The sequence below is a fragment of the Erigeron canadensis genome, chromosome 8, assembly GCF_010389155.1.
Source record: "Erigeron canadensis isolate Cc75 chromosome 8, C_canadensis_v1, whole genome shotgun sequence".
Classification (NCBI taxonomy): domain Eukaryota; kingdom Viridiplantae; phylum Streptophyta; class Magnoliopsida; order Asterales; family Asteraceae; genus Erigeron; species Erigeron canadensis.
In genome coordinates, this window is record NC_057768.1 from 15,920,207 (window position 1) to 15,933,252 (window position 13,046).

The 13,046-nt window shown below is 37.6% G+C and overlaps 1 protein-coding gene across 1 annotated transcript; it reads left to right on the forward strand.

The window, feature by feature from the left end:
• On the forward strand, positions 1-5,149 carry LOC122610319. The gene is made up of 9 exons (XM_043783314.1): positions 1-598; positions 713-795; positions 841-1,038; positions 1,196-1,501; positions 1,611-2,355; positions 2,438-3,135; positions 3,228-3,288; positions 3,332-3,401; positions 3,502-5,149. Exons 1-9 carry the CDS (start codon positions 1-3, stop codon positions 5,147-5,149), a joined length of 4,407 nt encoding a protein of 1,468 aa, XP_043639249.1.
• Positions 5,150-13,046: the final 7,897 nt, after the last annotated feature.

A 13,046-nucleotide genomic window follows, 5' to 3' on the forward strand; every position in this document is an offset into this window, starting at 1 on the left:
ATGTCGGGTTCTGTTCAGAAACCAGTTCGTATTCTTAAACGAACTAATGGGGAAAACCCTAATAATGAGGAAAACCCTAATCTGGTTAATGATGGTCCGCAAAAGGGAGGGGTCAATCCTGAATTTGCTGCTAATTCTGGTGCAGCGGATGGCATGAAGCCAAGTGGTGATGATCAGTCCATGTTTTCTGATTCAGCTAAGTGCTCAATTTCTAAGGATGATGGTCAAGAACCACATACCGATGAAATGAAAGCAAGCAATTTAAAAGCTTCGTTGGGCGAACAAAATGAGGAAAATATAAAGAAACCTGTTTCGTATGCTTCTGCTGTTGCAAATGTGAGCCAAGTGCGGAAAGTTAATTTTAGGGAATTATCTCTAGATAACAATGTAGAAGGTGCAGATATTGTTATCCCTCATGCAGCGGTGGAACAAGTTAATAATAGGTTTGCTAATACTCTTTATGGGTATTTTTTGGGTAATAGACTTGCGTATCCAATTGTTGAAAATTACGTTAAGAATACTTGGGGAAAATTTGGATTACGTAAGGTCATGATGAATAGTATGGGTTTTTTCTTCTTTAAATTTGATACTAAAGAAGGTATGGATCAAGTAATGGAATGAGGTCATTGGCTTATTCGGTCAGTTCCTATTATTCTCAATATTAGGACACCGAATTCAAGTCTGATTAAGAAGGATATTACAAATGTTGCAGTTTGGGTTAAAATGCATGATGTTCCATTAGAGGCATTTACAGAAGATGGGTTCAGTATGTTGGCCACAAAGCATGGTAAACCGGTTATGTTGGACTCCTATATGAGTTCTATGTGTGTAGATTCATAGGGAAGACATAGTTATGCAAAAGCTTTAATAGAAGTTAATTCTGCTAATGAATTACGAAAAGATGTTGTTGTTGCTGTTCCGTCCTTGAATGATGATGGTTATTCTATGGAGACTGTAAAAATTGAATATGAATGGAAGCCACCGCGATGCAATGATTGCAAGATTTTTGGCCATGTTCGTGAGCAGTGTCCTATGCAAGTACGTGAGCCTTTGATGAAAAACCAGGTTGAGAACTTGGAACAGGAAGATGGTTTTACGTTAGTTAGGCGCAAGAAAGGTAATAAAGTGAAACAGGAAACAGGTTGAAGGTCTTCGTTTAACTAAACCAAATCCTGCCTTTGTTTATCGTGTTAAGCAAAAAGCTGGTGATACTAAGATACAAGGGGAGGGGTCTAAGAAGGCTGGTATTTCTAAAGTAAGAGATGATGTTACTTTGAGCAATCCTTATAGTTTGCTTAATGATTATGGTGTGCACGAGGAACCGTTATTACGAGCTGTTGATTTAACTATGACTAATGATAAGGAATCGGTCAATATCAATGGGGAGGATGATGAGAGTGATGTGGAAGAAGTTGAAATCTTTGAAAATGAAACATCTGATTATATGGCTAAGCCAAACAATTCTGAGGGGGCAAGCACCCCCGGTAAAGATGTTTCTAATGTATAATATCGCATCGTGGAATATTAGGGGTTTGAACCAGGGCCCCAAACAAAAACAGGTTCGTCAAGTTATTAGTGATAATAATCTTTGTGTTTGTGCTATTTTGGAGTCCCATGTTGTCTCGTCTAAGCTGGATAGCATATGTTCGTCTGTTTTTTTGAATTGGTCTTGGAGTTCAAATGGTGTGTCGTGTCCTAAGGGTGTGAGAATTATTATTGGCTGGAATTCTGATATTGTGGATTTAATGGTGATATCACAAACTGATCAAGTAGTGCACACTCAAGTTATGTTTAAAAAGGATAATAAAATGCTTCTCTGTTCTTTTGTTTATGCACATAACAATTATATGGATAGGAGAGCATTATGGCATAATCTTGGTGTGCATAAATTATTTGCTAGAGATAAACCTTGGTGTATCATGGGAGATTTTAATGCTGCATTGACTTTAGATGACAAAGCTACGGGTTCATTTATTTTGGATATTGCTATGCGTGAGTTTAAAGAGTGTGTTGAATTGATTGAAGTTTCTGATATATCTAGATCAGGACTTCAGTTCACTTGGACACAAAAGCCTAAAGGTTTGGATGGGATTTTGAAAAAGATAGATAGGGTGATGGCGAATATTGAGATTTCGGATTTGTTCATTGGTGCAAACGCTTTTTTCTTGCCTTATAGAACATCAGATCATTCACCTGCTATTTTAAGGATCCCTATGGTTTCTACCTATAAACGTAAGCCATTTAAATTTTCGAATTTATTGGTTCAAAATGAACATTTTCTGTCGACAGTTGAAGCAGTTTGGAAGGAGGTTGTTGTTGGGGTTTCAATGTTTCAGCTCGTTAAAAAACTGAAACGTTTGAAGGGACCATTACGGAAATTACTTTACAATAAGGGCAATCTTCATACTAAAGTGTCCAAGCTTCGTGTTTTCATTAGATGAAGTTCAAAAGGCGCTTGATAAAGATCCAACTAATTTAGAACTTCGAGAAGAAGCGGTGGTGTACTTGAAGGCATATAATGAAGCTGTTCTTGATGAAGAAAGGTTCCTTAAACAAAAGGCGAAAGTGAATTGGTTAAATGTTGGAGATTCGAATTCAGCATATTTCCATAAAGTGGTTAAAAGCCAAGCTGCTAGGAGTAGAATTGATTCGGTGTTGGATTCTCAAGGGGTGCGATGTGATGGTGATAAAGTTCCTAACATTTTTGTTGATCATTATGTTAATTTTTTAGGTAAAGCAGGGTCGACGCAACCACTCAATGCTCAAGGACTATTTACGAAGAGACTCACTCAAGATCAAAAGTTGCATATGGTTAGAGAAGTTTTTGATGAAGAGGTTAAAAACGCTATATTTTCTATGGGAGATGACAAAGCTCCCGGTCCAGATGGCTATTCGGTTGGTTTCTTCAAGGGTGCATGGTCGATTGTCGGAAATGATGTGGTTAGGGCTGTTAAGATTTTTTTCGTTAGTGGCAAACTTCTTAAAGAAGTAAACCATAAGATCATATCTTTGCTGCCAAAAATAAAGACTCCATTACGGGTAAATGACTTCCGCCCTATTTCTTTGTGCAATGTGGTTTTTAAGTGTATAACAAAGATCATTGCCAACCGTATTAAGGATTGTCTTGCTTCTCTGGTAAATATCAATCAATCTGCGTTTGTTCCGGGTAGAATTTCTGATAATATTTTATTAATGCAAGAGTTGATGCATAATTACCATTTGGATAGGGGCCTCCTCGTTGTGCCTTTAAAGTGGATATCCAGAAAGCCAATGACATAGTTGATTGGGGTTCTTGAGAGCTATTCTTGTGAATTTCGATTTCCATCCACAGATGATAGCTTGGATAATGGAGTGTGTGATGTCTACGTCCTTTTCTATTTGTATCAATGGAGAGTTGCATGGTATTTTTAAAGGGAAACGAGGTCTTCGGCAAGGAGATCCATTATCTCCCTATTTATTTACTTTGGTTATGGAAGTCTTATCCTTGATGTTATAGCGCAGGATTAATGAGAGTGGTTCTTTTCGTTATCACCATCTTTGCGAAGACCCAAAGATCACTGACCTCTGTTTTGCAGATGATTTGTTTATCTTTTTGAAAGGTGACGCTTCTTCTGCTAAAGTGGTTTGGGAGGCTTTGGAAGAGTTTAAAAGCGTTTCCGGTTTATCTCCAAGTATTCCGAAAAGTATTGCTTACTTTTGTAATGTTCGGAATCACGTTAAGATATCTATTCTTAGTATTTTACCGTTTGAGGAAGGAAAATTACCGGTTAAGTATTTGGGTGTTCCTTTGGTGTCAACGAGACTGATTTATCGCGATTGCAAGGAGCTTGTGGAAAGAATTCGAGATAGGGTTAATAATTGGGAAAACAAGTTTTTGTCTTTTGCAGGTCGCTTGCAGCTTGTTCAATCAGTTTTATCCTCAATGCATATTTATTGGTCTTCGGTGTTTATACTCCCTGCGAGGGTGACTACTGAGATTGAACAAATATTGCGTGGGTTTCTTTGGAGCCAAGGCGTTCTGAAAAAAGGACAGGCTAAAGTAGCATGGGATGTCGTTTGTCTTCCAAAGCAAGAGGGTGGACTCGGTATACGTCACCTTGATATTTGGAATTCTGTTTTAATGACTACTCATGTTTGGAACTTACTGACTTTGAAAGAATCATTGAGGGTTAAGTGGATATATGCGCATAGGCTTCGGGGGAAGAATTTTTGGGACGTTCAGGTTAAAGGAAATTTGTCTTGGAGCTGGAGAAAACTCCTTCAGATTCGCCTTGTAATAAGAAAGCATTTTTGGTTCGTTCTTGGTAATGGTAACTCAGCTTCTGCATGGTATGACAACTGGGCAGATTGCTGTCCGATATTAGATCATGTTACTCCTAGAATGATTAAGAATGCAGGTCATAGTTTGGAGTCAAAAGTGGTAGACTTTGTTGATAATGGTGTTTGGAAGCTGCCTGCTAATTGGGACCAGCTTGTTTTGGCGACTGCAGCTCCTATTCTGGTTTCAAATTTGAGCGATTCGTTGAAATGGAAGTCCAATTCTGGTAGCTTGGAGGAGTTCTCGGTTTCTATAGCATGGAATGATCTCCAGGTTAGTGCGCCTCTTGTTGATTGGTATCATATTGTTTGGTATAAACAATGTGTGCCCAAGTTCTCTTTTCTTCTTTGGCTCGTCATTAAAAGAAAACTAAAAACTCAAGATATGCTAAGGCCATGGGATGTGCATAACGGTTCTAATTTGAATCTGGTGTGTCCGCTTTGTGGTAATCAACCAGATTCTCATTCCCATTTATTTTTTGATTGTGATTTTTCTAAACGGGTATGGCTCGAAGTTAATGTTGTTGCGGGTTTGGATCAGAATTCTGTTGATCTGGATGACATTATTCGTGGGATTCTTCCTTTGTCAAAGAAAATTTCTTGCACTAGTGTTGTTTCCAAATTGGTTTTAGCTACCTCTGTTTATCATCTTTGGCAAGAAAGAAACTTAAGGTTATTCCAACAAAGGAAAAGAAGTGAGGCTCAGCTAATTGAAGTGATTCTATCTACTATTCAGCTCAAGCTAATGACGTTTAGATTCAAAAAGAGTACAAGAGTACAAGAGACTTTGGATCGATGGAAGCTACCTCCTTTGTTGATGGAGTTAACGTAGAGGGTCTTTGGTTGCTGCTTATCTAGTTTATTTGCTTTATTTGCTTTGTATTGTTAGTTCAGTACTAGGTAGGTAGCTATAGGGGTGGTATGTCACCCGCCATCTAGGCTTGGTTGTTGTTTTTTGGCATGCTCATGTAATAGTCGATGTAACATTCTGTCATGTCGCCTAAACTCTAATTGTTTTTGGGTAATTATATACTAAGCGGGGTACGATTGTTACCCTCTTACCCAAAAAAAAAAAAAATTACGGCCAGATTATTGGCATGCAAAATTTGCTTATTGTCACACAATAGATAGGACATTTAGTGATCATTAGATTAATATTGACTTTAAAACAGCCCCTATGTACATAAAAATTTGACAACCTATATAGTGGTCAGTTATACTACAACAAAACAGAATGGTAATTAGAAGAAGTGAAGGTTCATTTCATTTATTATTATTTTACCAAAATATGGTGACAACAACTAAAAATCGAAGTCATGTAATTGTGTTGATAAAAAAAAATTGGTAGCAACATAAGGATTATATCCCTTGAATTAAAACATAAGTTTAGTGATACAATTTGAGATTACAATAGTCTTACCAAATATTACTGAGATTTACGGATTTGAAGAGGTTGTCTAACGCTTGATGGGTAGCTATTTGAGATGCTTAATTATTGGTCGTGAGTTCTAGACAGAAGGAGAAGTACGTATAACCATTTCTTTTATTTTGTGTTAGTTCATTATTTACTAACAAAATGACTAATATGTTTGGTCAAAGAAATGATATAATCTCTTGTTAACTCCTACAAGGCCAAGTGTCCTCCTAAATTGATGATTAATCACCAATTTAATAAGAAAAAGACATGTGTCATTGGGACACATGATATACTAATCCTTGATTAATTAGTTAGAAAATTTTATCTAATGGCTAATCACATGATAATTTAGTCTTAATCTATGCTAGATATTAATTATTTTTATAATAAAAGATGTCTAATTATTAAGTAATTAATAACTTACTAACATGTCAAGACACATAATAACTTAATCCATAATAAATTAAGTGTTATGAATTATAATTATAGGTTATAAACATTTTAATGATATTGACAAAAATATTTTATTTATAAAATTAACATTCATTATTTGATGGCATTTCTTAAGACATACGATAGTCTAGGCATAACGGGGCCATAAATAGAGCGTGCTAGGTTCAAAAGCACTAGTCTTGTATAGAAACTAAAATGTTCAAGTCTAACCTTGAAACTAAACTTGACGGTTGTTACATCGATAGTGCATGACAGGATTGTGAGAGATAGCAATTGCACTAGTGTTATCACAAAAGATTGGAGTTCTTGCATACTTAACACCATAATCAGTTAGTTGGTTCTTCATCCATAAAATCTGAGCACAACAACTTGCTCCAGAAATGTATTCAGCTTCAGCTGTGGAGAGTGACACTGTAGTTTGCTTCTTGCTTGTCCAACTACCCAATTTGCCACCTAGGAAATGACAACCACCTGTTGTACTTTTCCTATCTATGTTACATCCTGCATGATCAGAATCTGAATAACCCATTAGATCTAGACTTGAGTCTTTGGGATACCAAAGACCAAGTGTGGGGACACCTTTAAGGTATCTGAAAATTCTTTCACAACATTTAAGTGTGATTCTCTGGGATCAGACTGAATCTTTCACAAAGATACGTTGCAAACATTAGGTCAGGTCTACTGGCGGTTAAGTACATAAAGGACCCCACCATACCATGATATTTTGTGGGATCCACGTGTTTTCCATTGTGATCTTAGTCCAAATTGATATTTTTCTTGATTTATAAAAATACCATCTTTGGTTTCTTTTACTTAAAAGATCAAAGAAATATGTCAGTTCACCCATCATACTCATTTCATACTCAGAAGACATAATTACAAAAAACTTTTTACACATTTTGTCATTTGTAGAGCCAAACACAATATCATCAACATAAATTTGTACAAGATATCACTTTTATCATGTAAGATGAATAAAGTATTATCTATTGCACCCCTTTTAAAACCATTCTTCAGAAGATGTTTAGTAAGAGTATCATACAATGCTCTAGGTGCTTGTCTTAGACCATACAGTGCCTTATTTAGTCTGTACACGCAGTGAGGCTTTTCTTCATTTATGAATCCTAGTGGCTGATACACATACACAACTTCTTCCAATTCACCATTCAAGAATGCACTTTTAACATCCATCTAATAGACTTTGAACTCACGATGAGCTGCAAAATCTAAGAAAATTCTGATAGCTTCAAGTCTAGCAACTTGAGCAAAAGTTTCATCAAAATCTACACCTTCTTCTTGTGAATAACCCTTTGCAACAAGTCTGGCCTTCTTTCAAGTCACATGTCCATCTTCATCCATCTTTTTTCTGAAGACTCATCTCGTCCCTATTGGCTCCCTCTTCAGATCATTGGGACATGGAACAAGTTCCCACACATTGTTCCTTCTGAATGGTTGAGCTGATCTTGCATGGCTTCAACCCAACTTGGGTTTTTCATAGCCTCGTCAATCTTATTTGGTTCAATCAGTAATAAGAAGCTAACGTATAGACATTGATCGCTTGTGCCTCTTTTGGTCTGAACCCCAAATACGAAAATGCCCCTGAGATGCCCTGAACTCAGCTCAGACAGAGTCAACTTGGACTCAGCTCAGGCCATGATGATGATTCCCTCGATGGCACACTTTGGGAAGATGATTGGTGATCCTATCAGCCCCCTAGGATTCACCTTACTTAAAAGGAAAGACTGAAATGTGGGGGGAAGTTTGAAGATCAGCTCGCAAATTCGTTCAATCTGGATCAGCTTGGAAGAAGAGTCAGCTTGGGACGACCAGTCTGGGTGAGCATGGGCAGAGTCAGCTTGGAACTGAATCAGCCTGGGATTTTCAAACACTTACCTAATTTGCAGCTTTCAATAACTAGGTCAGGTCATGTGATTAGCACGTGTGTGTGGCTGTTCTAGATGAATCTGAATAAGGATAAGAATTCAGTTGTGTATTATTTTGTCTTGTTTTGGTGACACCTGATCGAGGGAGAAGAAGAATGCAAGTTGGGACCATAGAGGGAACCTTCCACTACCCTACAGCTGCAGATTGTGTTCTCTATTCCTATTCGTTGTTTTATAACAACCTTGTACTAGTTGTCTAGGATAGAATATTCATTGTCTATTGTATTTCCTCAATAAATAGAGGCTGCCTTTTCTTGTAAAAGAGGCAGAGTGTGATTATGAAAGTGTGATAGAGCTGAATTTTATTCATTTTAAAAATCTTCTTTACCTTTATCGATCTTTGATCTTGGTGGTTTGATGTGGTCCCTTTATCAGTAACCTTGGTGGCTTTGCCTTTATAGATTATTGTGGTGAAATCTTAAAAAAATCTTCATTACTTTTATCTGTATTTGTGGTGGCTTAGCCTTTATCAAATATAGTGGTGGTTTTAGAGTGTTTTTGGTATTTGATTTTAGTGGTTCAGTCCTTTACGAATCAAGTATTAGATTCTTATCTATCCTTGTTTGTTTGTTCTTGTTTTTCATTGTTGTTGTACTATTTGTTCTTATAGGCAGCTTGGGTGTGTTTGTCATAAAATCCAGGAAATTCCTACAAAAATAGTTTATATTCCGCTGTGCTTGTGTTTTGTGAGTTGACTCAGTCTAACTATGAGTATTTCAGCTCAATTTCACATCAGATTGGTATCAGAGCCAGGTTTAAAAAGGTTTCTTAATCTTTTTGTCCTTGGGGTTGTGTTGTTTGAAAGTTGTTCTGAGTTTCCTTTGTAAAAGTATGGCTTTTAGAAGAAATATGACTTTGGAAGAAGCTCATAATCTTAGAAGGGATAGACAGATCGAAGCTCTCCAAGAACAGCTTGGAAGGGTTGTTAATCTGTTAAAAGATGGTGGTGTGAGGTTAAATAGAGAAGATATTGTTGTTAGTGAAAGGGGCTCTGGTTCCCAAGACCTTAGTCTTGGATCTGATAGTACTCCTAGATCTTCTAGCGAGTCTAATGCTTCCAATCAGCCTAGAAGGAGGTATAGGAGGCATAAGATTGATGTTAAAGATATTAAGGTAGACCCACCAGATTTGGTTGGTTCTTCTAACCCAGAAAATTACTTTGAATGGGTTCAGATTATGGACAGAATTATGGAAATTAAGGGGTATGATGATAGAAAAGGTTTCAAGGTTGCTGTTATGAAGCTGAGTAAGTATGCATCAGCTTGGTATGAAAACATGAAGGGTGAAAGAGAGTATAAGGGTAAAAGCAAAGTCAAGACCTTGTCAAAGCTGAAGGAGGTTATACAGAAGCGGTTTGTTCCTGAAGCTTATAAGCAAGAGTTGTATATTCATATGAACAGCTTGAAACAAGGAAGTAAAGAGGTTGTGGAGTATATAAGGGAGTTTGAACAACTTAAGATCAGAACAGGGGTGAAGGAAGCTGAAGAACATACTATTACAAGATTCATGGGTGGTATGAATCCCTTAATTGTTGAGAAGATGGAGTTGCAGCCTATGTGGACATTTGAAGGTGCGTGCAAGCTGGCCATTCAGCTTGAAAGGCAAATAAAGAAGAGGTCAACCAACAAGTCAATTCCTAAACCTATTGTACCTACCAAGAATCCTATCTTTAAAGAAGTTAACTCTGGAAAAGGGAAGGTTGGAGAAGGGTCCAAGGAGCCTAAGAAGAGATGTTTCAAGTGTCATGGGTATGGACATTTCCAAGCTGAGTGTCCCAATCTGAGGGCTCTCACACTGAAAGAAGTTGAAGAACTGGAGGCTGAAGCTGCGTATGAAGATAAGTGTACTTATGATGAAGATCCTAGTGAAGAAGAGTTTGTTGAAGCTGATGTTGGTGACATGTTGGTAATTAGAAGAGAATGCATGCTAATGAAGCTCCTGATGATAAAGCTCAATGGGAAAACATTTTCCATTCAAGCTGCATTATCAAAGGAAAAGTGTGCAGTCTGATTATTGATGGAGGAAGTTGTGCCAATGCTGCATCTACCTATATGGTGGACAAGTTGGGTCTTTCAACTACCAAGCACCCACACCCATACAAACTACAATGGCTCAGCCCAGGCAATGAGGTAAAAGTTAATCGCCAAGTAGTTATTCCTTTTTCTATTGGTACTGTTTATCAAGATGAAGTTACTTGTGATGTTGTGCCTATGGAAGCCTGTCATTTACTGTTTTGTAGGCCTTGGTTATACGATAAGTATGTGTACCATAATGGTCACTTAAATACTTACTCTCTGTTTATTAATGGGAAGGAAGTCACACTAACTTCCCTAAAACCCAATGAGATTATTAAGACTGAATCAAGTACCAGGGCTGATAGATCTTTATTTATGAGTCAAGTTGATGTTGAAAAGGAATTAAACAGTGGTACTTCTGTTTTGTTGTTACTTATGCTTGAAAATGGTGAAGATAAGGAGTGTGAAGAAATCCCTAGTATAGTTAGACCATTACTTGCTGAATTTGCTTATGTATTTCCAGAGGAATTACCTGCTGGTTTGCCACCTATTAGAGGGATTAAGCTTCAGATTGACCTAATCCTAGGGTCAATTCTTCCTAACAAAGTTGCTTATAGATGCTCCCCTAATGAGGCTAATGTGTTACAAAAACAAGTAGATGAGCTGATTGGTAAAGGCTATGTTCGAGCTAGCATGAGTCCTTGTTCTGTTCCAGCTTTATTGGTGCCAAAGAAAGATGGTTCTATGCGTATGTGTGTTGATAGCAGAGCCATCAATAACACCACTATCAGTATAGATGCATTTCTAGATTAGATGATATGCTTGATGAGTTGCATGGGTCTAGTGTATTTTCAAAGATAGCTTTGAGAAGTGGCTACCATCAGATCAGAATGAAGGAAGGAGATGAGTGGAAAACAGTCTTTAAGATTAAAGGTAGGCTGTTTAAATGGCTTGTCATGACATTTGGACTATCTAATGCACGCAACACTTTCATGAGATTAATGAATGAAGTGTTGAGGCCTCTTATTGGTAAGTTTGTGGTTGTGTACTTTGATGATATCCTGGTTTATTCTCAGTCTGAGAAGGAACACCTGGAACATTTGAAAGCTTTGTTTGAGCTGTTAAGAAGACACCAACTCTATGGCAAGTTAAAGAAATGTAATTTTATGGTTAGTAGTGTTGTATTTTTAGGCTATATGGTTTCTAAGGAGGGCATTTCTATGGATCCATCCAAGGTTGAGCAATCAGATCCTGGCCCATTCCTTCTTCTATTACTGAAGTCAGAAGTGAAGGCTTAGCCTCATTTTATAGAAGGTTCATTAGAGATTTCTCTACAGTTGTAGCTCCTATAACTGACTGGGTGTTCCGTTGGCCTAAGTCAGCTCAGGTTGCTTTTGAATCTTTAAAGGAGAAGCTGAGTTCAGCTCCTGTCCTTTCTTTGCTTAATTTTGATTCACTATTTGAGCTTGAATGTGATGCTAATGGTGTTGGCATTGGAGCTATGTTGATACAAGATAGAAAACCAGTTGCCTACTTTAGTGAGAAGCTGAACGGATCTAAGCTGAATTATAGTACTTATGATAAGGAGTTCTATGCCATTATTCGAGCTGTTGATCATTGGTCTCACTACTTAAAACCAAAGCAGTTTGTTTTGTATTCTGATCATGAAGCTCTCAAGTACATTAATGGGCAACACAAGCTGAATCAAATACATGCTAAATGGGTTGAGTTTCTGCAAACGTATTCTTTTGCCTCCAAGCGTAAGACTGGTTCTTCTAATGTTGTTGCTGATGCTCTTTCAAGAAGACATTCTATGCTATCTATTTTGGTGTCCAAGGTTCTTGGATTTTCATTTATCAAGGAATTCTATGAAAAAATTGATCCAGATTTTGGCTCTATTATTTGTTCATCTCCAAATGAAGCTAAAGGGCCTTATATTATTCAAGATGGATTTCTGTTCAAGAATGGTAAGTTGTGTATCCCAAAAGGCTCTATCAGGGATTTGTTGATTAGAGAAGCACATGGGGGAGGTTTGGCTGGTCATTTTGGCATTACTAAAACTATGAAAATTCTGGGTGAACATTTTCATTGACCTTCTATGGTAAAAGACGTGCAAGATATAGTCAAGAGATGCTCTACTTGTCAGCAAGCTAAGTCTACTTTTCACAAGGGTTTGTATACCCCTCTTCCAGTTCTTAATCAGCCTTGGGAAGACCTGAGTATGGATTTTATTATTGCTCTATCAAGGACTCAGCGCGACAAAGATTCTATTGGTGGTAGTTGATAGATTCTCAAAGATGGCTCCTTTCATTCCTTGTCACACTACTAATGATGCCACCAAAGTAGCAGCTTTATTCTTTCAAGAGATAGTTCGACTTCATGGAATTCCAAAAACTATTGTCTCAGATCGAGATGTAAAGTTTTTGAGTTACTTTTGAAAGACATTGTGGAAGTTGATGGTTTAGCACTTCTCACCATCCCCAAACTGATGGTCAGACTGAAGTAACAAACAAAACCATTGGGATGCTACTAAGAACACTAGTGAAGAAGACTTTAAAGGATTAGGACTGAACTCAGTTCAGACAGAGTCAGCTTAGACTCAGCTCAGGCCATGATAATGATTCCCACAATGGCACACTTTGGGAAGATGATTGGTGATCCTATCTGCCCCTAGGATTCACCTTACTTAAAAGGGAAGACTGAAATGTGGGGGGAAGTTTGAAGATCAGCTCGCAAATTCATCCAATCTGGATCAGCTTGGAAGAAGAGTCAGCTTGGGACGACCAGTCTGGGTGAGCTTGGGCAGAGTCAGCTTGGAATTGAATCAGCCTGGGATTTTCAAACACTTACCTAATTTGCTGCTTTCAATAACCAGGTCAAGTCATGTGATTAGCACGTGTG